The sequence below is a fragment of the Chlorocebus sabaeus genome, chromosome 22 (genome assembly GCF_047675955.1).
Source record: "Chlorocebus sabaeus isolate Y175 chromosome 22, mChlSab1.0.hap1, whole genome shotgun sequence".
NCBI classification, from domain to species: domain Eukaryota; kingdom Metazoa; phylum Chordata; class Mammalia; order Primates; family Cercopithecidae; genus Chlorocebus; species Chlorocebus sabaeus.
Window position 1 is genome coordinate 92,337,642 of NC_132925.1, and position 26,802 is coordinate 92,364,443.

The window sequence follows — 26,802 nt, forward strand, 5'->3', positions numbered from 1 at the left end:
TCCGTGTCGGCCGGGCGTGGTGGCTCATGCCTGTAATCCCAGCACTTTGGGAGGCCGAGGCGGGTGGATCATGAGGTCGGGAGATCCAGACCATCCTGGCTAACACGGTGAAACCCCGTCTCTAATAAAAATACAAAATATTAGCCGGGCGTGGTGCCTGCCGGGCGCCTGTGGTCCCAGCTACTCCGGAGGCTGAGGCAGGAGAATGGCGTGAACCCGGGAGGCGGAGCTTGCAGTGAGCCGAGATCGCGCCACTGCACTCCAGCCTGGGCGACAGAGCAAGACTCCGTCTCAATTTAAAAAAAAAGATAATAATTAAAAAACAATAATTTCCTGTCCTTTGTTTTCGTTTACCGATGAGCCCAAGCTCCCAGGAGTGTGGGGCACACAAAGGGCGCTTGACAGCCACGTGTGGAGGAAAGGAGGCCCGGGGCTGGGCAGAGAGCGAGGCCAAGGGAAGGAGAATACTCGGTCGCGTGGAGCTTTGGGGGCCACTGGGAGGGCTTGGGCGCCAGGCCGATCTGCGCGGAATGAGCCGCCACCGGCCGCTGGCAGTCCTACAGAGAAGCCCATCGTTTCCAACTACCTGGCACTCGACGCACGTCTATGCGCTTGCGCAGCGGCCCCATCGAGGCACCCGCCTCATTGGCTGCGGCTGGCTCGCAGAAGTGGCGTTGCGCATGCGCGCTTCTTTGCATGAGGCGGGCTGTCGGGTGCGTTTAGCGCTCCAGGCTCCATCGTCTTTGCAGCACCCCGGGTTCACCTCCAGAGTGTTAGTCCCAGGAGCTCGGAATGTTCGTGGAACTTAATAACTTGCTTAACACCACCCCCGACAGGGCGGAGCAGGTAAGAGGTCCCGCGGCCCGGAAGGGGGCGGGACCTGGCAGGGCGGCGGACTACTGCATCCGGGAGGCGGTGCGCACAACCCCAGGGAATGGCGCGACGACCCGGCACGGGGCACCTGGGAGTTGTAGTCCGCAGAGGGTCGACCGGGGGATTGGACTGTAAACTTAGACCCGCCGAAGGTGGGCTTCTGGGCCATCTCGTATATTCTCAAAGGCCGTACGTGCCCTTAAAAGTCTCTGGGAAGCGACCGGGCGCGGTGGCTCACGCTTGTAATCCCAGCAGTTTAGGAGGCCGAGGCGGATGGATCATCTCAGGTCAGGAGTTCGAGACCAGTCTGGCCAACATGCTGAAACTCCGTCTCTAGGAAAAATACAAAAATTAGCCGGGCGTGGTGGTGCATGCAGGTAATCCCAGCTACTCGGGAGGCTGAGACAGGAGAATAGCTTGAACCCGGGAGGCGGAGGTTGCAGTGACCTGAGATATCGCCACCGCACTCCAGCCTGGGCGACAGAGCGGGACTCCGTCTCAAAAAAAAAAAGTCCCTGGGAAGCATGGCCGACAGGGGGGTTGGATTATATTCACGGACGTGAACTGGGGCGCCCTGTGCGTGTTCACTGGGGTGGGGGGTCCCAGGCGCTCAGAGGAGACTGCGGAATAGGCCTGAGAGGAGAGGGGAGTTCGTATCGCCGCCGTCTTCATAGGCTAGCTTCCTAACCGCCCCCTAGCCCCGAAGCAATCGGCACATTGTCTTGAACGCTGCTGTTCTTACTCTTCCTCTTTGTGGTCTCTAATAGAACTGTTAGAAGCTGGACGTAGCAAACATTGGCTTGGACTAAGTCAGTCTTTGGCACCCCAGGCTGGCATGTTCTCTTCACACTCTGGGGCACCTTGAAACCTTTCACATTTTAACATAGGAGTAACTTCTTTCAGGAGCGTATCTTCTGGCTTATTCTTTTTTTTTTTTTTTTTTTTTTTTCTTTTTCTGATGGAGTCTCGCTCCGTCGCCCGGGCTGGAGTGCACTGGCGCTATCTTGGCTCCCTGCAACCTCACCTCCTGGGTTCAAGTGATTCTCCTTATTCAGCCTCCCAAGTAGCTGGGATTACAGGCGTGCGCTACCACACCCAGCTAATTACTCGGCTAATTTTTTTTTGGTATTTTTTGTTAGAGACAGGGTTTCACCATGTTGGCCAGGCCGGTCTCGAACTCCTGACCTCAGGTGATCCACCTGCCTCTGCCTCCCAAAGTGCTGGGATTACAGGCGTGAGCCACCACGCTTGGCCTGGTTTATTCATAATCTTTGTCTTCCTAATGAAATGGTAAACTCCTTTTCAATGGCAGCCAGGATACTATGTGTCTAAAGCCTTTTTATGATCCCATAGTGCCAAATTGTAGCTTTCAGTAGATCCTTGTGGATTTTAGTTGCCAGGCAGTTCTTGTCCAGATGACTCTTGATTACCTTGCCAGTTACCACTGGCACTTCCAAAGTCAGCCTAGGGCCAGATGAGAGAATGGAGTATTCAAGTGGGCACGAGGAAATGACAGCACCAGGGGTAACCCTGAAGGTCTGACGGTGTGAGCTTTCATATTTTATAAGTGAAAAAACCTGAAGCCCAGAGAAGTTAGGCATTTGTGGAAGGTCACAGGGCAAGGAGGTGGAATGCATGATATCACTTGATCCTGACCTTCCCTGTCACTGACAGAAATAGAGGTGAGTGGAGCGGGACAGCCAGGCTCTGCAGAGACCACCCTTAGAGGTCTTTCTAGAGCTCTCCATGATCAGGCCTCTGAAGCAGGGCCATTGGGTGAACTTTGTTATCAGACATCTCTATCAACAACTGCTTCTTCCTCCCTTCTCCCTCACCCTACAGAATAGAATTGGCATCAGAATATAAAGTAGTTGGCGGGGAGGCCTTTTGAAGGCCTCTTCCAGTCCTAGCAATCTGATTTTCATTGGAATCTCATGGTAAAAGCATCCTTTGTTCAGGATCCAATTCTTCCCAAGACTGGTTCCTGAATTACTAACATGAGAAGTGAGGAAGAGAAATTATTTTATTCTCTGTTTGCTTTGAGGAGATGGAGTCTGAGATATGCCTGCCTAAGTAACAATAAGTGATAACTTTAATCATGGATTTTCCATAATTTTGACTTATTTTCATCTTTTCAGGGTACCTTAGCATATATATCATTAAAAAAATAAACTCTTCAGGTGTAGAAATTTAGGTGTGGCCACAATTGACTAGATTTCTACACTAAGCTGACCTCTTTCCAGGGAGTCTAACCTTTTTGTGTTCCTCGTAACTTTTAGGGGAAACTGACTGTACTCTGTGATGCCAAGACAGATGGGAGTTTCCTTGTGCACCACTTTCTCTCCTTCTACCTCAAAGGTATGGGACTCATTGATGCTGTAGAAAAGAAACCCAAGATGGGTGCAGAAATAATAAAAACCAAAACTATTTAAGGAAGCAATAACAGCATTTACAAGCCAAGCCTTGGTGTTGGGATACCTAGGGGGGCTATTTTATGAGGATAACAGATCACTGGGCCATCTCGTTCCCTCCCCAGCCCTGCCAAAGAGTGGCATGTGCTCACTGTTTCTGTGTCCTACCTTCCGCTTCTCCACCTACTGTGTGGACATTGCCTCACTGAGGTCTTATGTGGCCTCTGATTTTGTTGCTCTCTGGTCTTTGTGTATCTCGAGGTCTCTGGGCACTCGACCCCATTGACACTTTGTCCTGGCAGTAGATGCTTCCTAAAGAACATGGCTGCTGCATGGCTGGGCGTAATGGCTCATATCTATAATCCCAGCATTCGGGAGACCCAGGCGGAAGGATGATCTGTGGCCAGCAGTTCGAGACCAGCCTGGGCAATATAGGGAGACCCTGTCTCTACAAAAAAATGCAAAAATTAGCTGGGCACACCTATAATTCCAGCTACTCGGGAGGCTGAGGTGGGCAGATCACTTGAGGCCAGAGAAGTTGAGGCTGCAGTGAGCCATGATTGTGCCACTCTAGCCTGGACAACAGAGCGAGCTCAAATAAGAAGAAGAAGAAGAAGAAGAAGAAGAAGAAGTACGTAGTACTACATCTAACAGAAATATGTCTTAGAATCAGCAAAATAAGATATAACTGTTAAGAAAAAAAGTACATCTTAGAATCAAATTGCGTATGTCGGGTTGCAGAGCCTCTGGGTCTCTAGATTTGCCTCAGTGCTTTTGTTTCCAGAGGTATGAAATCAGTGAGACTGGTTGTAACCAGAGGATTTATTTAAAATCAATTGTTTTGTTTTCTAGCTAATTGTAAAGTCTGCTTTGTGGCACTCTTCCAGTCCTTCAGCCACTACAATATCGTGGGACAGAAGCTGGTAAATATTTTGGAGTTCCATGGTGAGGTCCCTGAGTGAGTGTGTGTGTCACACATGATCTAAAGCTGGACTTTCCTATTTGCATTGTAAAGAACTTAGCAAAAGAGGGACTAAAGAAATATTGAGCCGGGCATGGTGGCTCACGCCTGTAATCCCAGCACTTTGGGAGGCCAAGGTGGACGGATCACGAGGTCAAGAGATCGAGACCATTCTGGCCAACATGGTGAAACCCCGTCTCTACTAAAAATACAAAAATTAGCTGGGCATGGTGGCACGTACACGTAGTCCCAGCTACTCGGGAGGCTGAGGCAGGAAAATTGCTTGTACCCGGGAGCCAGACGTTGCAGTGAGCCGAGATCACACTCCAGCCTGGCGACAGAGCAAGACTCTGTCTCAAAAAAAAAAAAAAAAAAAAAAAGAAAGAAAGAAATCTTGGGATCCTGAACCCCTTATTTGAAGGACTGAGGTAGCATCTCAGCATTAATTGAGACTTATTGAGACTTTGTAGAACCAGACCTGCTGTTTGTAGATGTTAATTAATCAAACCCTTCTCTACTCATTCTGGACCAGTTAAGGTTTTCTCCTTCTCCATTTGAGTTTTGATTTTCGTCCTCCTTGGTTGGAGATCACACTTTAGTCTGCTGCTAAACTGGATGCCTCCCACTGTCTTTCCCTAAATCTAGCGCTTCAGACCCCAATGTGGGGAGAGGGACTTTCGTTTCCTGCCCCTCACCACATCATACACAGATGGGCAAGAATAAGATGGCCAAGAGGCTGATGAACTTCTTGACCTAGCCTGGGCCATTACCTGTGACTAGGTGGACTTCACTGCCTGAGAATGGAAGCTGAAGGGCTGTTTTTTGGTTTGTTTTTGGACAGGCCAGGCTTAGAGAGGGAGAGAACTGGGCTACTCTTCAGCAGTGATCTTTAAAATGCCAGTCTTGGACTGGGTGTGGTGGCTCATGCCTGTAATCGCAGCACTTTGGGAGGCCGAGGTGGGCAGATCACCTGAGGTCAGGAGTTTGAGACCAGCCTGGCCAACATAGCAAAACCCCATCTCTACTAAAAATACAAAAATTAGCTGGGCAGTTGGCGTACGCCTGTAGAGTGACACACCTTTTCAATAAAAAAAGGAAAAAAAAAAATCTCCCAGAGATGCAATTCCCCCACCACCCCCCACAAGATATAAGCAAATCAAGTCCAGAAATGTTTAAGAAGAACTATACACCTCACTTGGGTTTATTACAATTTTGCAAAGCCGGTTCAACATTTGAAAATCAGCTATTGTAATCCACCATCTCAATAGGCTAAAGAAACAAATTCATATGATGATATCACTTAATGCGGAAAAAGCATATGACAAAACCCAAGACCTAGTCACTATAAAAATTCTTGGCTGCCAGGGGTGGTGGCTCATGCCTTTAATCCTAACACTTTGGGATCATCTCACTCATGGGGCGTGCATTCTACTCATTTATTTCTCAGAGGATCCAGACGTGGTGGCTCACGCCTATGATCCCAGCTACTTGGGAGGCTGAGGCATGAGAAGCACTTGAACCTGGGAGGCGGAAATTGCAGTGAGCCAAGATCGCACCACTGCACTCCAGCCTTGGCAAAAGAGCAAGACTCCATCTCAATACATACATACATAAAAATAAAAAAAAAATAAAATCCAGTCTTACTATTGGACCAAGTCACTGCCTCTTTCTCTGTTGGGCAGAAGCAAATGAGGAGGTGAGAGAATGGTAGGTTCTTTCTTTCCCATCCTTTGCAGAGAAGGGAGAACTTCCTGTGTTAGACATCAGGGCAGGAGCCCAGGGAGAACAGTCAGGATGTAAAGAAAACATGTTGCATTCCAGGGCTCTGTAGCATGGCTTTATGGCCACTGGATCTGTTTCAGGATGAGACAGCTGTGTGTTCGCATGTCTAAACTGGCTACTTTTTCTTTTACCTTTGAATGATAATCAGCACAGCAGGAATGGCATGCACAGTACTTGGCATGTGAAGTACTGGAGCGTGAGCTTCTATACTCATGGCATATTGTTGCACTTACATAAATAGACTGGTAGTGAGCAAGAGCAAGGCTGATATGATCAGGAGTCTTTTTCTCTGGCAGCTGCAGCTATCAGAATAAATGGTGTTGGACATTGGAAGACCCTGGGCATTTTGTGTGTGAATGAGCAGTTGAGACCTGATGTAGGGGCATGGAAAGTCTAAAGAGTTACATGTTGCCTCTTTCTTTCTTGCCCTTTTTTTTTTTTTTTTTTTTTTTAGAGAACGGGTTTCCTTATGTTGCCCAGACTGGTCTTAAACTCCTGAGCTCAAGGGATCCTCCTGCCTCAGCCTCCCAAAGTGCTGGGATTGCAGGTGTGAGCCACCACGCCGAGCTCCATGTGACCTGTTTCTGCACAGGTGGAGCAGTGGGTTGCACATTTAGAATGCATCGCTATCCCTGGGTGTTTGTTGAGCTGGACATCCTGAGCTCTGCCCTTGTTCTGGAATTAGACCCAGGGGTCTGCTTTTGGTTTTTTTGAGACAGAGTTTCACTCTTGTTGCCCAGGCTGGAGTGCAATGGCATGATCTCGGCTCGCCATAACCTCTGCTTCCCAGGTTCAAGTGATTCTCTTGCCTCAGTTTCCCAAGTAGCTGGGATTACAGGCATGTCCTGCCATACCTGGCTAATTTTGAATTTTCATAGAGACAGGATTTTGCCATGTTGTCCAGGCTGGTCTCGAACTCCTGACCTCAGGTGATCTACCTGCCTCGGCCTCCCAAAGTTTTGGGATTACAGGCATGAACCACCATGCCCGGCCAGGAATCTACATTTTAATCAGGCATCTTAAAGGGTTTCTTAATTGGATAGTAGTTCATGAACCATATTTAAGAAGTCCTTGAGGCCAGGCGCAGTGGCTCACACCTGTAATCCCAGCACTTTTGGAGGCTGAGGCAGGTGGATCACTTGAGGCCAGGAGTTTAAGACCAGCCTGGTCAGTATGGCGAAACCCTGTTTCTACTAAAAATAAAAACATTAGGCTGGGTGTGGTGGCTCATGCCTATAATCCCAGCACTTTGGGAGGCCAAGGTGGGTGGATCACCTGAGTTTGGCAGTTCGAGACCAGCCTGACCAACATGGAGAAACCCCGTCTCTACTAAAAATACAAAAATCAGCTGGGTGTGGTTGCACATACTTGTAATCCCAGCTACTCAGGAGGCTGAGGCAGGAGAATCGCTTGAACCCAAGAGGCAGAGGTTGCAGTGAGCCAAGATCGTACCATTGCACTCCAGCCTGGGTAACAAGAGTGAAACTCCATCTCAAAAAATAAATGAATAAAATAAATAAATAAATAAATAAATAAATAAATAAATAAATAAAAATTAGCCAGGTGTGGTGGCACACACCTGTAATCCCATCTACTCAGGAGGTTGAGGCACAAGAATCGCTTGAACCTGGGAGGCAGAGGTTGCAGTGAGCTGAAATTGCATTACTGCACTCCAGCCTAGGCAATAGAGTGAGACTATGTCTCAAAAAAAAAAAAAAAGAAAGTCCTTGAGCTTCAAGTCAGTGACAAGTAAAAAGAAAAGAAAAAAAAAAAAAGTCCTGGTCTGAGCAGGGATATGCATACTAAATTTTTTTTTTTTTTTTTTTTTTTGTGGGATGGAGTTTCACTCTCGTCACCCAGGCCGGAGTACAATGGTGCGATCTCGGCTCACTGCAACCTCCACCTCCCAGTTCAAGCAATCCTCCTGTCTTAGTCTCCTGAGTAGCTGGGATTGCAGGCGCCTGCCACCACCCCTAGCTAATTTTTGTATTTTTAGTAGAGATGGTGTTTCACCATGTTGGCCAGACTAGTGTCGAACTCCTGACCTCAAGTGATCTGCCCCTTGGCCTCCCAAAGTGCTGGGATTATTGGCATGAGCTTCCATGCCCAGCCTAGGTTTTTGTTTTTTGTGTCTTTTTGAGACAGGGTTTTGCTCTGTTGCTCAGGCTGGAGTGTAGCAGCATGATCATGGCTCACTGTAGCCTTGACCTGCTGGGCACACGTGATCCTCCTACCTCAGCCTCCTGAGTTGCTGAGACTACAGGTGCAAACTGCCACACTTGGCTAATTTTTTTTAATTTTTTTTTGTAGAGACGAGATCTCGCCATGTTGCCCAGGCTGGTCTCAAACTCCTGGGCTCAAACGATCCACCTGCCTCAGCCTCCCAAGTAGCTGGGACTCCAGGCATGTGCCACGATGCCTGGCTAGTTTTTCTTTTAATGTGACAATTAAATGGAAATACACATCTGAAAACAGATGGGGGATTGTGGGTTGGGAGCACCCAGGGGAATGAAGACAGGCCTGTACATTGGGTGATCAGATACACTTCTGCCACGTTTGGAAGGTGTCTTGTGCCCTCTTGCAAGCTGGCATCTAGTCTGATGGGCACAGTAACTCACTGTTTGTCATGTTTAGGGTGTCAACCTGACTGTGGCGCGGGAGCGTGGGCAGCTTGTGTTCCTCGAGGGACTGAAGTCCGCAGTGGACGTCTTTTTCCAGACTCAAGAGGAGCCACATCCCCTGCAGTTTCTCAGGTCAGTCAGCCTGCAGCCCAGCCCGGAAGCACACACGTGGCAGGTGGGCCCAGACAGGGTTCCTGGTTGCTGTGTGATTCCTTCTTATTGTGCAGGAAGATGGAACTGGCTTCAGGAGACAGACACTTCATCTGGTGTTGCAGCATTATCAAATGCTGGCTCTTATCCTGGGGCTGAGGGTGGACATTTGTCCCCAAAGCTATAGAGAGGATCATTTGCTGGAAGGATGGCAGAACAATATGCTTTGCTGTGTTTTCCAGCCCTGGCTTAGAGCCCTAGTATACACCTGAGCTCTGCAACAGCGGAAACTCCAACGGCAAACTATGGGCTATGGGTCAGCTGCCTGTTTTTGTAAATAAATTTGTTTTGTTTCATATTTTTTAAATTGTCTTTTTTAATATTCTTTTTTTAAATTTATTTTTTGTAAATACAATTTTACTGGAATACAGCCGCGTTCATTTGTTTGCATGCTGTCCCTGGCTGTTTTTGCATTACAGCAACAAATAGAGTTGAGTAGTTGGGACAGAGACCATATGACCTGCAAGTCTAAAATATTTACTCCTCAGACATTTAAGAAAAAGTTTTTCCCCTGGTTTGGTATTCAGCGTCACAGGCCTGAGATTGGTTTTCCTGCTTTTCCTTCTTTCTGAACATTGGCCACAAACATAGCTCTGTGAAGACTCCCTGCTTGGCTGCTGTTCTTCCTCCACTACAAAGTGGTCCACACATTAACTTCCCCCGACCACCTTATCTCTCAGACACACACACCCTTATGTGGTGGCTGTGAGGCCATGTTTCCTGACCCTGTGTGTGACCTCACATACACCCCTTAGCATCTCTGACTTGGGGTTTCCTCATTTGAAGGCAGGGGCTGGTTACACCTCATCCCAAGATATGGGGAGATGTCCTCATTGTTAGTGAAAATAACGCAATGCCAGGGGCTCATCCCTGGAGCATAAGGCAGTAGGCCAGTTGCCCTGGGCCCTGTGCTCTGTTACTCCACTCATTGCTGAGAAATGATGGCTGGGGGTAGTCACTAGAGAAGGCGGAGATAGTCAGTCTGGCTTGTGTCAGAAACAGGTCAAATCTGTTACGTATACAGAAGCCCTTAGGCCACTGCCACTGACCATCAGGGCATCTGAGTTGCTGTTTAACTTCTTATTTCATTATTTTTTTGAGACAGGGTCTTGCTCTGTTGTCCAGGCTGGAGTGCAGTGGTACACACGGCTCACTGCAAATTCGACCTCCTGGGCTCAAGCACTCCTCTCATCTCAGCCTCCAAGTAGCTGGGACTACAGGGGTGTACCACCATGCCTGGTTAATAAAAAAAATTTTTTTTGTAGAAATATGGTCCCACTCTGTTGCCTAGGCTATTCTTGAACTCCTGGGCTCAAATGATTCTCCCCCACTGGCCCCCCAAAGTGCTGGGATTATAGGTGCGAGCTACTGTGCCTGGCCTGTTTAACTTTTTCCAGCTGTATATGACCTCCTGGGAAGGCTTCTGCCTGCCCAATCCAGTTGATCTTCCAGATGCCTTAAGCTCTTGGGTTGAGAGGCTGTATGGTGTCTCTCTTTTTTCTTTTCTTTTTTTTTTGAGATAGAGTCTCGTTCTGTTGCCGAGGTTGGAGTGCAATGGGATGATCTCAGTCTTGGCTCACTGCAACTTCGCCTCCCAGGTTCAAGCAATTCTCCTGCCTCAGCCTCCTGAGTGGCTGAGTACAGGTGTGCCCCCCCACACCTGGCTAATTTTTTTGTTGTTGTTTTGTTTGTTTGTTTGTTTGTTTTTTGAGACGGAGTCTCGCTCTGTCACCTGGGCTGGAGTGCAGTGGCGCGATCTCGGCTCACTGCAAGCTCCGCCTCCTGGGTTCACGCCATTCTCCTGCCTCCGCCTCCCGAGTAGCTGGGACTACAGGCACCCGCCACCTCTCCCGGCTAGTTTTTTTTGTATTTTTTAGTAGAGACGGGGTTTCACCGTGTTAGCCAGGATGGTCTCAATCTCCTGACCTCGTGATCCGCCCGTCTCGGCCTCCCAAAGTGCCGGGATTACAGGCTTGAGCCACCGCGCCCGGCCTAATTTTTGTATTTTTAGTAGAGACAGGGTTTCACCATTGTTGGCCAGGCTGATCTTGAACTCCTCACCTCGAGTGATCCGCCTGCCTCAGCCTCACAAAGTGCTGGGATTACAGGTGTGAACCTCCGCACCCGGCTATGTATGATGTCTCTTTTTTTTTTTTTTTTTTTTTTGAGACGGAGTCTTGCTCTGTAGCCCGGGCTGGAGTGCAGTGGCTGGATCTCAGCTCACTGCAAGCTCCGCCTCCCGGGTTTACGCCATTCTCCTGCCTCAGCCTCCGGAGTAGCTGGGACTACAGGCGCCCGCCACCTCGCCCGGCTAGTTTTTTGTATTTTTAGTTGAGACGGAGTTTCACCGTGTTAGCCAGGATGGTCTCGATCTCCTGACCTCGTGATCCGCCCGTCTCGGCCTCCCAAAGTGCTGGGATTACAGGCTTGAGCCACCGCGCCCGGCCTGTATGGTGTCTCTTAAGGGCCCTAGGAGCTATTTATTTTTGTGTCCCCCAGTTTCTAACACAGTGCTTTTTACCTAGCAGGCCTCAGGAAATATTTGAATTATTCCTGTACACGTGCACGCCTTTTCTTTCTAACCAGATCATGAACTCTTTGTTGCCAAGAATTGTGATAAAGTTCTTTGTCCTCCTTAGCCCTCTCCTGTGGTGCTACTTTGTTCTTGATAAACATCTGTAGAGAGAGTGAAGTCTGATAACTTTTGTCCTGTCTCTCCAGGGAGGCTAATGCTGGGAACTTGAAACCATTGTTTGAGTTTGTACGGGAGGCCCTGAAGCCAGTAGACGGTGGAGAGGCTCGGTGGACGTACCCGGTGCTGCTGGTGGACGACCTCAGTGTACTCCTGAGCCTGGGCGTGGGGGCGGTGGCTGTGCTAGACTTCATTCACTACTGCAGGGCCACCGTGTGCTGGGAACTAAAGGTACTCATGGAACTGCCTTCTGTGCACCCACCTGTGACCTCCAAGAACTCAGACAGGTCCAGACCTCGCTTGCTGTGATCTTTTTATTTGCTTGGGGTTTTGGCTTTACTGTGGTAGCGCCAGAAAGCTTTTGCTCCAGCCACCCTGCTTTCCCTTACCTGCCGTTGCTGAAAAGTAAAGCCCCCCAAAATAAAGCGATGATCAACATTGCGTTCAGTGGGGCTGGTCACGTGTGGCACTGCTGCAGTCCCAGGTCTGCCAGATATAGCCTGTGTGTCCTGGGGCAAGTTGTTATCATCCCTGAGTGTATTTTTTTTTTTTTTTTTTGAGACGGAGTCTCGCTCTGTCGCCCAGGCTGGAGTGCAGTGGCGCAATCTCGGCTCACTGCAAGCTCCGCCTCCCGGGTTCACGCCATTCTCCTACCTCAGCCTCCCGAGTAGCTGGGACTACAGGCGCCCACCACTGCGCCCGGCTAATTTTTTTCTATTTTTTAGTAGAGACGGGGTTTCACCATGGTCTCGATCTCCTGACCTTGTGATCCGCCCGCCTCGGCCTCCCAAAGTGTTGGGATTACAGGCGTGAGCCACCGCGCCCGGCCCCCTGAGTGTATTTTATAGATCAGCTAAGATAATGAGTATGAGCTACTTTGAAAATTGTAAAGGGCAATACAAGTATAGGATATACAATGTTACCTTGATTACCAAGTTATGACAGACAAACAGGGATTTCTGCCGTAATAGAGGTTTTAGAGTTTTTGTTTTTGTTTTCTTTTGGTTAGTCAAGTGAAGCAGTGGGAACAGAGAAGGAACAAAGAAATCTGTAACTGGTTGTGATCAGTTAGGTGTAAGTACTGCTGTACTTAATAGCCATAATAGAGTGTTTAACAATAACAATAGGCCAGTCAGTAAAATAGGAATGGCTGTGGTGCCTACCTCGCAGGTACCTGACTACAAGAGTAAAGTGAGATGAAGCTTGTAACATGTCAGCACGGTGTCTGGCCCACAGTAGCACTTGTCATTGTGTAATGGTGTAGCTGGCAGGAGCGTGTGGACAGTGGTATGGTGTGGTCAGACTGAGCGTACAGAGCAATGGGAGAGATAAGCTAACTGAGTTAGCCAGGTGTGTGGGTATCCAGCAGTGTGTGTTGAACACCTGTGTGCAAAGTCCTGCCTGGAAGCTCTGTTCAGGGAACTTCTGAGGCCATCCTGGCTACAGCTGCAGAGCCAGGAACCAGGGTAATGCAGAAAGAATGGGAGGAGGAGGAACTGTTAGGGGTGTGGAAGGCACAGTCAGGATTAGGGGTTGAGAGTAAGTAGCCAAAGTCACCTTCTGCAGTCCAGCTGGGTCTGTGACCTGCTACCACCCTCTTTTTGTAAGAATACTTCTTTTAGTTGAAAAAATAAAACTTGGGCATTGTTTTGAAAAGAAAAAGAAGGAAGAAAAGTGCCCTTGCCTCTCTCCCTCTCTCCAGCGTGCATCCTTCTTTTTTTTTTTTTTTTTTTTGGGATGGAGTTGCTCTGTCTCCCGGGCTGGAGTGCAGTGGTGAGATCTCGGCTCACTGCAAGCTCCGCCTCCTGGGTTCATGCACTCTCCTGCCTCAGGCTCCCGAGTAGCTGGGACTACAGGTGCCCACCACCGCGCCCAGCTAATTTTTTTTTTGTATTTTTAGTAGAGATGGGGTTTCACCACGGTCTGTCTCTCCTGACCTCATGATCTGCCCGCCTTGGCCTCTCAGAGTGTTAGGATTACAGGTGTGAGCCACCATGACCAGCTCAACGTGCATCCTTCTAGCCAGTCTGTACAATTATGCACATATTTGGTTTTTTTCTTTTTTTTGTTTTTTTTTTTTGAGACGGAGTCTCGCTCTGTCGCCCAGGCTGGAGTGCAGTGGCCGGATCTCAGCTCACTGCAAGCTCCGCCTCCCGGGTTCACGCCATTCTCCTGCCTCAGCCTCCCAAGTAGCTGGGACTACAGGCGCCCGCCACCTCGCCCGGCTAGTTTTTTGTATTTTTTAGTAGAGACGGGGTTTCACCGTGTTAGCCAGGATGGTCTTGATCTCCTGACCTGATCCACCCATCTGGGCCTCCCAAAGTGTTGGGATTACAGGCTTGAGCCACCGCACCCGGCCTCCTTTTTCTATATTTTTACTTTTTATAGAAACTTGGTTTCACTATGTTGCCCAGGCTGATCTTGAACTCCTGGGCTCAGGTGATTCTCCTGCCTTGGCTCTCAAAGTATATGCATATATTTGTCTCCCTGCATTTTTCTTCACATTACTGGTAACGTGCCATCCACACTGTTCGCTACTTCTTTTTTTCATTTAGTAATACACAATGTATTTTATTGTCCATTGTCCAATAACACATGGATCTGCTTCATTCTTTTCCTTTGTTTCTAGCCTTGATTTATAATTTAATCAATTATAGGTGTAGGTGTCAGTCCCTCGTTTCTGCTGCTCACAGGCCCACTGCTCTGGGATGAGGGTTTTCTGCTCAAAAGCATGGGTGTGCGAGAGCCTCCGGCTAGGCACACGTTTACCCGCCAGTGTGTCTGAAGCAGCAGCTTCCCCTCGAACTTGGCCGACACCACCAGGACTCAGAAGCTGCAGGCACAACGGTTGAGGGTCACATCCTCCACCTTCACATGCTCTGCCTCCAGGTCCTACTGCAGTTTCTCCCGGAGTTATTCTGCACTGAGTTCCGTGGCCGCAGCCCAGCAGGGACGGAACCCCAGCTCAGACCCTGGCCTGGCCACACTGCTTTGTACCCCTACAGGTGCCATTTATTCTTTTTCTTTTTTAAACTATTCTTTTCTTTTTTTTGAGATGGAGTTTCACTCTTGTTGCCCAGGCTAGAGTGCAGTGGTGCAACCTCAGTGACCTTGGCTCATGCAACCTCCACCTCCCAGGTTCAAGCAATTCTCCTGCCTCAGCCTCCCAAGTAGCTGGGATTACAGGTGCCCACCACCACACCCGGCTAAATTTTTTTTTTTTTTTTTGAGATGGAGTCTTGCTCTTTTTCCCAGGCTGGAGTGCAGTGGTGTGATCTCAGCTCACTGCAACCTCTTCCTCCCGGGTTCAAGCAATTCTCCTGCCTCAGCCTCCCGAGTAGCTGGGATTACAGGCACATGCCACCATGCCCAGCTAAATTTTGTGTTTTCTTTAGTAGAGACAGGGTTTCACCATGTTGGCCAAGCCAGTTTTGAACTCCTGACCTTGTGATCTGCCCGCCTCAGCCTCCAAAGTGCTGGGATTACAGGCGTGAGCCACCATGCCTGGCTGGCTAATTTTTAAAATATTTTTAGTAGAGACGGGATTTCACCATGTTGGCCAGGCTGGTCTTGAACTCCTGACTTCAGGTGATCCACTCACCTTGGCCTCTCAAAGAGCTGGGATTACAGGTGTGAGCCACCACGCCCGGCCTTTTATTACTATTCTTTACAAATAGAGACAGGGTCTCACTATGTTGCCCAGGCTGGTATTGAACTCCCTGGCTCAATGATCCTCCTGCCTTGGCCTCCCAAAGTGTTGGGATTACAGGCGTGCACCACTGTGCCCGGCCAGCTTTATTCTTTTTAACAACTGGACAGTATTCCTTTGAAAGGACTTATTATTCAAGCTGTCACTTTTTGGCAGGGTTGACCAAAAAGTCATTTTGGCTTGGCTAACTCCTACTTGCCCTCTGAGATTCAGCTCACGTGTGCTTACCTCCTGACCTGCTCCTCCAGGTTAGAGCAGATGCCTCTTCGTTGTGCTCCCCATACACCTCATGCTTCCCTCTCCCTTGCTGTTATCATCCTGTATTGTCAGCATCTATCTGCTCCTGGGCCCATATCTCTCACTTGTTATTTCTACTGTGGGATCTGGTACACTGTAAGTATTCAGGAAATGTAGATTGAATGAATGGGTGCCTGGCAGGATGGTGACACTTTTAATAACATTCAGGAATTCAAGAGAGTGAGCTAATTTTGAAGACTGTTGGTTTAGATGAAGTGAGCTGAAAATATGGGTTGGCTCATTATGGGTGAGACTGTCCAGTAGATGACTGGAGTCAGGGTCTGGGAGCACAGGTAGGGGCTGGCTGTAGCAGCAGCAGGGAGGGTGATCTGTGAGAGGATGTGCAGGGGAGTGGAGGCAATGAGAGGCTGGCACTCCCTGACTCCGGGTGTCCCTTCTGGTAAGGAGCAGGCTTCCATCTTGTATCTGATGCAGGGAAACATGGTGATGCTTGTGCACGACAGTGGAGATGTGGAGGATGAGGAGAATGACATCTTGCTGAATGGCGTCAGTCACCAGAGCCACCTGATCCTGCGGGCTGAGGGCCTGGCCACTGGCTTCTGCAGGGATGTGCATGGGCAGGTATGCAGGGGCCTACTGGGCAATGGGCTGCTTGCCCGTGTACCTATGATTCTTGACCGCATAGGGGAGAGTCAGGCCTGAGGGACTGTCTGGTTGGGACATGACTTCAGGTGGAAGGGAAACACTGGAAATTGTGAGACTTCAGGTAATAGACCTGCTCCAGATGGCACTTAGCCTCATGGACCAACACACATATTCCATGGGGATCCCATTTGTGACCAAAGTGGAGCACTCTTAAAGAGGAGATAGCTGTCTAGAGTGGAATGCAGGGGCATGCCATCAAGTAACAGCAAAATTTCTCTGCAGTACTGCAGCAGGCGTTGTCTATTCAGGTCAACACTGTTCCTTTTTTTTTGTAGACAGAGTCTTGCTGTGTCGCCTAGGCTGGAGTGCAGTGGCGCGATCTTGGCTCACTGCAACCTCTACCTCCTGGGTTCAAGCAGTTCTCTGCCTCAGCCTTCCAAGCACCTGGGATTACAGGTGATCCACTGCCATGCCTGGCTAATTTTTTTTATATTTTTAGTAGAGACGGGGTTTCATCTTGTTGGCCAGGCTGATCTTGAACTCCTGACCTTGTGATCCACCCCCGTTTGCCTCCCAAAGTGTTGGGATAACAGGAGTGAGCTACTGTGCCCAGCCTGTTCCTTTTAAAATAATAACTCGGGGCCATGCATAGTGGCTAACGCCTGTAATCCCAACACTTTGGGAGGCCAAGGCAGGCCAGTCACTTGAGGTCAGGAGTTCGAGACCAGCCTGGCCAACATGGTGAAACTCCATCTCTAATAGAAATAGAAAAGTTAGCCAGGCATGCTGGTGCAGGCCTGTAGTCCCAGCTACTCAGGAGACTGAGGCAGGAGAATCGCTTGAACCCAGGAGGCGGAGGTTGCAGTGAGCCAAGATCGCACCACTGCACTCCAGCCTGGGCGACAGAAACTCTGTCTCAAAAAAAGAAAAAAGAGAAACGACGTGGGGAGGCCATACCCATGGACCAGGGTTGCTACCCCAACTGCTGCCTCTTACCAGAACAATTGGAGTACTTGGGCAGAAACTGAGAGTCCTTCTCTGGGAGGGAAGCTGGATTCTACCCCTCTAAATGGGCTGCCGTGTGGCTCTGTGCCTTCTCAAACTTCTCTTCTGGAACCACTCCCAAGCCTTCACCACAGCTTCCTGGTTGACTTCATGTTGAGCACTCCTGACCCAGTAAGAGTGGCTAGGAGTCTTGGCCCAGAGTCCTTCAGAGGCAAGGCTGGTAGGTCACACGGAGGACCAAGCCCAGCAGTGCTATGTCTGTAGTGCTGCAGCAGGGCCTGAGGAGAAGGTGCTGCTGGGCAGCTGTGGCCTCTCTTCAGCCAGACCCCCAGAGCATTGTAGTCAGCAGAAACACCATCAAAACAGGTATCTAGCCTTCCTGGGCCTCTGTATTGAATGTGCAAATTCTAATGGGATTTTCAAAATTAGTCTAGCCCACAAGTACAAAACCATGCTTAGAAAAAAGAACAAAAGTGGCTCACGCCTGTAATCCCAACACTTTGGGAGGCTGAGGTGGGTGGATCACTTGAGGTCAGAGTTCCAGACCAGCCTGGCCAACATAGTGAAACCCCGCCTCTACTGAAAATACAAAAATTAGCTGGGCATGGTAATGCGTACCTGTAATCCAGCTACTTGGGAGGCTGAGGCAGGAGAATCGCTTGAACCCAGGAGGCGGAGGTTGCAGTGAGCCAAGATTGCGCCACTGCGCTCCAGCCTGGGCAACAGAGTAAGACTCTGCTTAAAATAAAATAAAATAAAATAAAAATACTTTAATGGTCTTCCTTTGAAAGACTTTTTCCTTCCTTCTCCTTTTTGTTTCTCTTTCACATTTTTTGTATTGAGCCAATATGACTACTGTAATGGAGGGGAACCCTTATTTGTAGTTAGCTGGTGATAGGCTTTATTTTACAAGTTGGCCCCATTACCAGATGGCACGTCTGACTGTCATCTCATAGAGGCCTCAGCTGAAGGTCACAGAGAAGCTAGGGTGGGGTTCCCAGTGGAGCAGCTTCCTGGGATGGTTGCTCCTCTTTCATTCTTCTCTGTCTCTGTAGCTGAGAATCCTGTGGAGGAGATCATCGCAGCCCACAGCCCAGCGGGATCAGAGCCTCACTTACCAGTATAAGATACAGGACAAAAGCGTGTCCTTTTTTGCCAAAGGAATGTCTCCTGCTGTTCTGTGACCTGATTTGGGAGCAGCTAAAGCTACGTAGGACTGTTTTTGGACGTGGAAGATAGAACAACCTTGCAGGAATGGGTCTTTCTCCTCTGCAGTAGTATTTCAGGCTGGACCGCTGACTCCACTGTGACCAAGGAGGGTTGAGTGCTGCAGTGATGGCATGCCTTGGCTGTCCTGGGCCCTGTTCAGAAAACACAACAAGGGACCATGATCCTGCCTCTGCTGAGAGAGAGGCTGGATGCTAGACCCAAATGAAAGGGGTCCCTTGGAGCCTTTGTTTAAATATGCCTTAGTCCCAGCTGCCTATTTTTGGTTGACATGCCTTTCAGAGCCAGAGAGGGTATAAATGTGCCAGCCAGGAGATGGCACCAGATGACAGGTGTGCAAAGTGACAACTAGGATAATCATGGCTAGAATAAAGTAAGTTTCCACACTGGGGCTTCCTGTGGGTTGTCTTGTTCAATTTCCATCCTAGAAAGGTACTTCCCCTTTCCGTATGAGTCCAGCGAGGAAACAGACCTAGAGAGGTTTGGAAGCACACAGGCTGCACAGCAGGCTGTAAGTAACTGCGCCTCACTCCAAAGTCCACACTTGCTGACTGATAGTCATGCAACCCAGAGGCCGGCTCCCCACCCAAAGGTGGGGACCTTTCACTTCTCCAGTTTCTGTGGTGCCTTGCCTTTGCGCCAACAAATCCTAGCCATTAAGGGCCTGACACCAGGGCCTTGGCCACATGAGACCCTGTGTAGGTGCAGGTGTGTATGGCCTTGGTGAGAGGGGTAAGGGATGTTCTTGCTGCCAGGCAGATCGGGCCTTGGCGAGGAGCTGGTGCCTCCCTCACCTGTGAAGACTGCGGGAAGTGAGCTCTTGCCTCTGCATCCTTTAGGTGACAACTAGTCCCACTCAGCCCCTCAGTTGAGGTCACCTCAGAGTCGACACCAGGTGTATTCTAGTAAAATGGGTGTTCTTTTGGTATATAAATTATACTACAATGAATTTTATCTTAAAGAAAATGAAAAAATAATACTATTTTTGCTATATACTAAGGAACTTACATAGCTGTTATTTTCTTTTCTGTTTTTTTTTTTTTTGAGACAGAGTCTTGCTCTGTCGCCCAGGCTGGAGTGCAGTGGCACGATCTCGGCTCACTGCAAGCTCCGCCTCCCGGGTTCATGACATTCTCCTGCCTCAGCCTCCTAAGTAACTGGGACTGCAGGTGCCCACCACCATGCCCAGCTAATTTTTTTGTATTTTTAGTAGAGACGGGGTTTCACCGTGCTAGCCAGGATAGTCTTGATCTCCTGATGTCGTAATCTGCCCGCCTTCGCCTCCCAAAGTGCTAGGATACAGGCGTTAGCCACCACGTGTGGTGGTTTTTTTTTTTTTTTTTTGAGGTGGAGTCTTGCTCTGTCACCCAGGCTGGAGTGCAGTGGCGTGATCTTGGCTCACCACAACCTCCGCCTCCTGGGTTCAAGCTATTCTCCTGCCTCACCCTCCCGAGTAGCTGGGATAACAGGCAGGTGCCACTGTGCCCGGCTAATTTTTGTATTTTTAGTAGAGACGGGGTTTTGCCATATTGGCTAGGCTGGTCTTGAACTCCTGACCTCAGGTGATGTGCCTGCCTTGGCCTCCCAAAGTGCTGGGATTACAGGCATGAGCCACCATGCCCGGCCTCTTTTCTTTGTTTTGAGACATGGTCTCTCTCTGTCACTCAGGCTGGACTGCAGTGGTGTGATTATAGCTCACTGCAGCCTCAACCCTCTGGGCTCAAGGGCTCTTCCCACTTCAGTCTCCCAAGTAGCTGGGATTATAGGTGCGTGTCACCATGCCCAGCTCATATCTGTTGTTTAATTTTAACTTTTTAGATTTTTAGTCTTTGGGAAAAATTTATCACACTACTCTTCAAATCATACCATTGTGTATGTTTTCCCTCTGAAACAGTAAGCTGCTTTTATTCTCAAAATACTGTAGACCCAGGCCGGGCGCGGTAGCTCAAGCCTGTAATCCCAGCACTTTGGGAGGCCAAGACGGGTGGATCACGAGGTCAGAAGATCGAGACCATCCTGGGTAAGACGGAGAAACCCCGTCTCTACTAAAAAATACAAAAAACTAGCCGGGCGTGGTGGTGGGCCCCTGTAGTCCCAGGTACTCGGGAGGCTGAGGCAGGAGAATGGTGTGAACCCAGGAGGAGCTTGCAGTGAGCTGAGATCTGGCCACTGCACTCCAAAAAAAAAAAAAAAAAAAACATACTGTAGACCTGATAGAATATTTGAAAGCTACGAGTGCAATTAAGAGAAAGTAGTTACTAAAGAATCTAATGATTCTTTCACTAAGACTTCAGTATTTATGCAAAGTTCATTTGAGCTACGGTTTTGAATGGGCAAGGCACCATTTTTTACATGGCATAAATGTTGTTATCGTATTTCTTCACTTAGTTTATAAGTGTTTTAACTAATTTTTTTTTTTTTTTTTTGAGACAGGTTCTCTCTCTCTCTGTTGCCCAGGCTGGAGTGCAGTGTGATACTTCTTAACTCACTTGAATTCTAAGCGATCCTCCCACCTCAGCATCCTGAGTAGCTGGTACCACAGGTGCCCACCACCATGCCTGGCTGATTTTTAAAATTTTTTGTAGAAACGGGATGTCGCTTTGCTGCCCAGGGTAGTCTTGAACTCCTGGGCTCAAGAGATCCTCCTGCCTCAGCCTCCCCTCAAATATTTTATGTTTAATAGCTATTCAGGGCCAGGCACGATGGCTCATGCCTGTAATCCCAGCACTTTGGAAGGCCAAGGCGAGTGGATCACCTGAGGTAAGGAGTTCAAGACCAGCCTGGCCAATATGGTGAAACCCCATCTGTACTAAAAATACAAAAATTAGCTGGGTGTGGTGGCGGGCACTTGTAATCCCAGCTACTCAGGAGGCTGAGGCAGGAGAATCACTTGAACCTGGGAGGCGGAGGTTACAGTGAGCTGAGAACGCGCCATTGTGCTCTAGCCTGGACAACAAGAGCAAAACTTAGTCTCAAAAAAAAAAAAAGGAAAATAGCTATTCAACATTTTATGCTATCATTATATTCTAGTTTGTTTAGTTGTCCTCTGGGCATATAGGTCCTGGTTTTTACAGTTATCAATTATGCTGCTATAAATTTGATAAACTCTACCTATTGCTGGGGGGCATAAGTACTTGTTTGTTTAGAACCTGACAAACCAGGTCACTGGCAGAGCTCATAGAACTTACATTCTAGAGGAGAAGACAGGCAATCAACAGAATTGACAAGGAACATATTTAACTTAGATAGACCACGGTAAGTGCTATAAATAAACCAGCACAGGGGCCTGTGAGAAGTGAGGAGTGATGACATTTTAATCTATTCCTTCTAATGGAATTACTGAATTACAGCGGAAACTGGCCCTGGCACATTATCAGATTGTTCTTCAGAATGATGGAGCCAGTTGATGGTGATGCAGAGATTTTCCTCTGTCAACTTTGGGTTTAACTTATTTTTTTTTTTTTTTTTTTTTTTTGAGACGGAGTCTTGCTCTGTGCCCCAGGCTGGAGTGCAGTGGCGCGATCTCGGCTCACTGCAAGCTCCGCCTCCCGGGTTTACGCCATTCTCCTGCCTCAGCCTCCCGAGTAGCTGGGACTACAGGCGCCTGCCACCACGCCCGGCTAATTTTCTTGTATTTTTAGTAGAGACGGGGTTTCACTGTGTTAGCCAGGATGGTCTCGATCTCCTGACCTCGTGATCCGCCCGTCTCGGCCTCCCAAAGTGCTGGGATTACAGGCTTGAGCCACCGCGCCCGGCCGGGTTTAACTTATTTTTTAATTAATAGTGGTGGTTGTGTGAGAATGGACTAATACAGGGGTAGAAAAACAGGATCATAAGGTGTGATATGGGCCATAAAAAGGATTCTAGTGTGAAAATTGGCATTTCTTTAATCACTAGCACATGATTTTCTCTGTATTTTTCCATGTGTACAGAATCTGTTCCTCATCCTTGCTTACTTACCAATTAAAACCTGATGTTGGTCGGGCATGGTGGCTCGTGCCTGCAGTCCCAGCACTTTGGGAGGCTAAGGCAGGCAGATGACTTGAATCCAGGATTTTATTTTTATTTATTTATTTATTTTGAGACAGAGTCTTGCCCTGTCGCCCAGGCTGGAGTGCAGTGGCGCAATCTTGGCTCACTGCAACCTCCACCTTCTGGGTTCAAGCAGTTCTCCTGCTTCAGCCTCCCAAGTAGCTGGGACTATAGGCGCCCGCCACCTCGCCTGGCTAGTTTTTTGTATTTTTTAGTAGAGATGGGGTTTCACCGTGTTAGCCAGGATGGTCTCGATCTCCTGACCTCGTGATCCACTCGCCTCGGCCTCCCAAAGTGCTGGATTACAGGCATGAGCCACTGCACTTGGCCAGAAGACCTGTTTCGTAAAAAGGGTTATAAAGATAAAAACAATCCTAAAGGCTGGCAATGGTAGCTCATACCTGTAACCTCAGTGCTTTGGGTTGCTGAGATGAGAGGATCGCTTGAGGCCAGGAGTTTGAGGCCAGGCTGGGCAAAATGGCAAGACCCTGTCTTCAACAACAACAACAAAAAGCTGGGCATGGTGGTATGGTCCCAGCTGCTCAGAAGGCTATGGTGGGAGGACTGTTTGAGCTCAGGAGTTCAAGGCTGCAGTGGGCTATGATCGAGCCACTGCACTCAAGGCTGGATGACAGAACGAAACACTGTCTCAAAAAAAACCCGAAAACCAAAAACCAAAACAATCCTTTTTTTTTTTGAGACGGAGTCTCGCTCTGTCGCCCAGGCTGGAGTGCAGTGGCCGGATCTCAGCTCACTGCAAGCTCCGCATCCCGGGTTTACACCATTCTCCTGCCTCAGCCTCCCGAGTAGCTGAGACTACAGGCGCCCGCCACCTCGCCCGGCTAGTTTTTTGTATTTTTTAGTAGAGACGGGGTTTCACCAGGTTAGCCAGGATGGTCTCGATCTCCTGACCTCGTGATCCGCCAGTCTCGGCCTCCCAAAGTGCTGGGATTACAGGCTTGAGCCACCGCACCCGGCCACCAAAACAATCCTAAAGACTGCTATAGCCTAATGAGGTTGATGTAGTTTGGGTCTGTGTCCCTGCGCAAATCTCATGTTGAAATTAATTCCCACTGTTGGAGATGGGGCCTGCTGAGAGGTGATTGGATCACGGGAGCGGATTTCCCTCTTGGTACTGTCCTGAGTTCTCATGAGATCTTTTGTTTAAAAGTGTGTAGCACCTACCCCCTACCCCCCACCCCATTTTGGTCCTGCTCCTGCCATATAAGACACCTGCTCCCGCTTTGCCTTCCGCCACCAGTGAAAGCTCCCTTGAGGCCTCCCCAGAAGCAGATACTGCCATGCTTCCTGTGCAGCCTGCAGAACCGTGAGCAAATTTAACCTCTTTTCTTTGTAAATTACCCAGTCTTAGGTATTTCTTTATAGCAGTGTGAGAATAGACTAACACAGGGGTTGAAAAACAGGATCATGGCCGGGCGCGGTGGCTCAAGCCTGTAATCCCAGCACTTTGGGAGGCCGAGACGGGCGGATCACGAGGTCAGGAGATCGAGACCATCCTGGCTAACCCGGTGAAACCCCGTCTCTACTAAAAAAATACAAAAAACTAGCCGGGCGAGGTGGCGGGCGCCTGTAGTCCCAGCTACTCGGGAGGCTGAGGCAGGAGAATGGCGTGAACCCGGGAGGCGGAGCTTGCAGTGAGCAGAGATCCGGCCACTGCACTCCAGCCTGGGCGACAGAGCGAGACTCCGTCTCAAAAAAAAAAAAAAAAAAAAAACCGGATCATAAGGTGTGATATGGGCCATAAAAATGATTCTACCAACATGGGGCTGACGTTTGTAGGGAAGAACAATTATTTCCCCCTAATTTTTTTTTGTTTTTGAGACGGAGTCTTTCTCTGTCGCCCAGGCTGGAGTGCAGTGGTGCAATTTTGGCTCACTGTAAGCTCCGCCTCCCAGGTTCATGCCATTCTGCTGCCTCAGCCTCCCAAGTAGCTGGGACTACAAGTGCCCACCACTATGCCTGGCTAATTTTTTGTGTGTGTATTTTTAGTAGAAATGGGGTTTCATCACGTTAGCCAGCCTTGTCTCTATCTCCTGACCTTGTGATCTGCCCTCCTTGGCCTCCCAAAGTGCTGGGGATTACAGGCGTGAGCCACCATGCCTGGCCCTAAATTTTTTTTTTCTTTTTTGTTGCGGGAGCAGAAAATGGGGGAAGAATTTATGGGGTCTGTGCTATTTGAACAAGACCTTGTAATGTTCCTGTTTCATCTCTGATGGTGTCCTAATTCTTCAGGACTCAAAAATGTGATTTTCTTCCTCCCTGGAATGAAGTTGCTAGTCTATGCTTTCTAGTGTAAAATAATTTTAAAAATATGGGTAAAATTTCAACTCATTTAAAATTCATAGGCCGAGTGCAGTGGCTCATGCCTGTAATCCCAGCACTTTGGGAGGCCAAGGCAGGTGGATCATTTGAGGCCAGGAGTTCAAGACCAGCCTGGCCAACATGGCAAAACCCCGTCTCTACTAAAAATACACAAATTAGCCAGTCATGGTAGTGCATGCCTGTCATCCCAGCCACTCGGGAGGCTGAGGCAGGAGAATTTCTTTAACCTGGGAGGCAGAAGTTGCAGTGAGATGAGATTGCACCACTGCACTCCAGCCTGGGCCACAGAGCAACACTCTGTCTCAAAAAAGAAAAGAAAAGAACTTTTTGGAGAGTATCTAACTTTTTTGTTTATTATTGGTCTTTATTTGTGGTCACTTTCTTTGTGATGTCAGTTTTAGTAGTCCTTTTCTGAAATACTCATTCTACTTGTTTTCCTGAAAAAAATTTATGATCATATTTATAATAAGAGACTTGTATCCAGAATATGGAAGGAACTCTTAACAACTGAATAAGAAGAAATTTGCCAGGCGTGGTGGCTCACACCTATAATCCCAGCACTTTGAGAGGCCAAGGTGGGCGGATCACGAGATCACAAGTTTGAGACAAGCCTGGCCAACATAGTGAAACCCCGTCTCTACTAAAAATACAAAAATTAGGGTATGGTGGCATATGCCTATAGTCCCAGCTACTTGGGAGGCTGAGGCAGGGGAATTGCTTGAACCCAGGAGACGGAGGTTGCGGTGAGCCGAGATTGCGCCACTGCACTCCAGCATGGGCAACAGAGCAAGATTCTGTCAAAGAAAGAAAGAGAGAAGGAGAGGGAGGGAGGAAGGGAAAGAAAGAAGAGAGGGAGGGAGGGAGGAAAGAAGGAAAGGAAAGAAAGGAAAGAGAAAGAAAAGAAGACACATGCCAGGCACAGTGGCTCATGCCTGTAATCCTAGCACTTTGGGAGGCCGAGGCGGGTGGATCACTAGGTTAGGAGTTCGAGACCAGACTGATCAACGTGGTAAAACCCCATTTTACTAAAAATACAAAAATTAGCCAGGTGTGGTGGTGTTCGCCTGTAATCCCAGCTACTTGGGAAGCTGAGGCAGAAGAATCGCTTGAACCCAGGAGGCGGAGGTTGTGGTGAGCCGAGATCATGCCACTGCACTCCAGCCTAGGCAACAGAGTGAGACTCCATTTCAAAAAAGGAATAAGACACATAATCCAGTTAAAAAATGGTCAGCAAGCTGGGCATGGTGGCTCATGCCTGTAATCATAGCACTTTGGGAGGCCGAGGCAGGAGAATTCCTTGAGGCCAAGAGGTTAAGGCCAGCATGGACAACACAGTGAGATCCTGTCTTTACAAAATTAAAAAAAAAAAAAAACAAAAAACCTAGGCATGGTGGTGCATGGCTGTAGTCCAAGCTACTCAGGAAGCTAAAGTGGGAGGATTGCTTGCACCCAGGAAGTTGAGGCAACAGTCAGTGAGCAATGATTGCACTACTGCACTCCAGCCTGGGTGATGCAGTGAGATACTGTCCTTCTATTTTTTTGAGACACTCTTGCTTTGTCACCTGTGCTGGAGTGCGGCACAATCTCAGCTCACTGCAACCTCTGCCCCATGGGTTCAAGCAGGTCTCATGCCTCAGCTTCCCAAGTAGCTGGGACTACAGGCATGCACCACCATGCCCAGTTAATTTTTGTATTTTTAGTAGAGACGGGGTTTCACGGTATTGGCCAGGCTGATCTCAAACTCCCAGCCTCAAATGATCCACCTGTCTTGGCCTCCCAAAGTATTGGGATGATAGGCATGAGTCACCGCACTTGGCTGAGACCCTGTCTCTTTAAAAAAAAAAGGCAGAAGATCGGAATAGACATCAAAGCAGACACAGGAATGGCTAACATGCATATATAAGTGCTCAACATTATTAGGGACGTGCAAATTAAAACCACAATGAGGACTGGGTGCAGTGGCTCACGCCTGTAATCTCAGCACTTTTGGAGGCCGAGGCGGGCAGATCACAAGGTCAGGAGTTCAATACCAG

General features: G+C 48.7%; 1 protein-coding gene and 1 pseudogene across 5 annotated transcripts; one reads left to right on the plus strand and one right to left on the minus strand.

Annotated features, from left to right (window-relative positions):
- Window positions 1-670: 670 nt before the first annotated feature.
- ELP6 (elongator acetyltransferase complex subunit 6) lies at window positions 671-20,312 on the plus strand. 5 transcript variants are annotated; one of them, XM_038004013.2, is made up of 7 exons: window positions 671-846; window positions 3,153-3,231; window positions 4,137-4,207; window positions 8,662-8,780; window positions 11,580-11,781; window positions 15,992-16,138; window positions 18,223-20,312. In XM_038004013.2, exons 1-7 carry the CDS (start codon window positions 793-795, stop codon window positions 18,349-18,351), a joined length of 801 nt encoding a protein of 266 aa, XP_037859941.2. In that variant the 5' UTR covers window positions 671-792; the 3' UTR covers window positions 18,352-20,312. The 5 variants fall into 5 exon arrangements, with proteins under 5 accessions (XP_037859941.2, XP_037859949.2, XP_072866364.1 ...); XM_073010261.1 differs by lacking the exon at window positions 671-846 and adding an exon at window positions 964-1,250; XM_038004021.2 differs by lacking the exon at window positions 4,137-4,207.
- Window positions 14,198-15,204, minus strand: LOC140709806 (bolA-like protein 2 pseudogene; annotated as a pseudogene).
- Window positions 20,313-26,802: the final 6,490 nt, after the last annotated feature.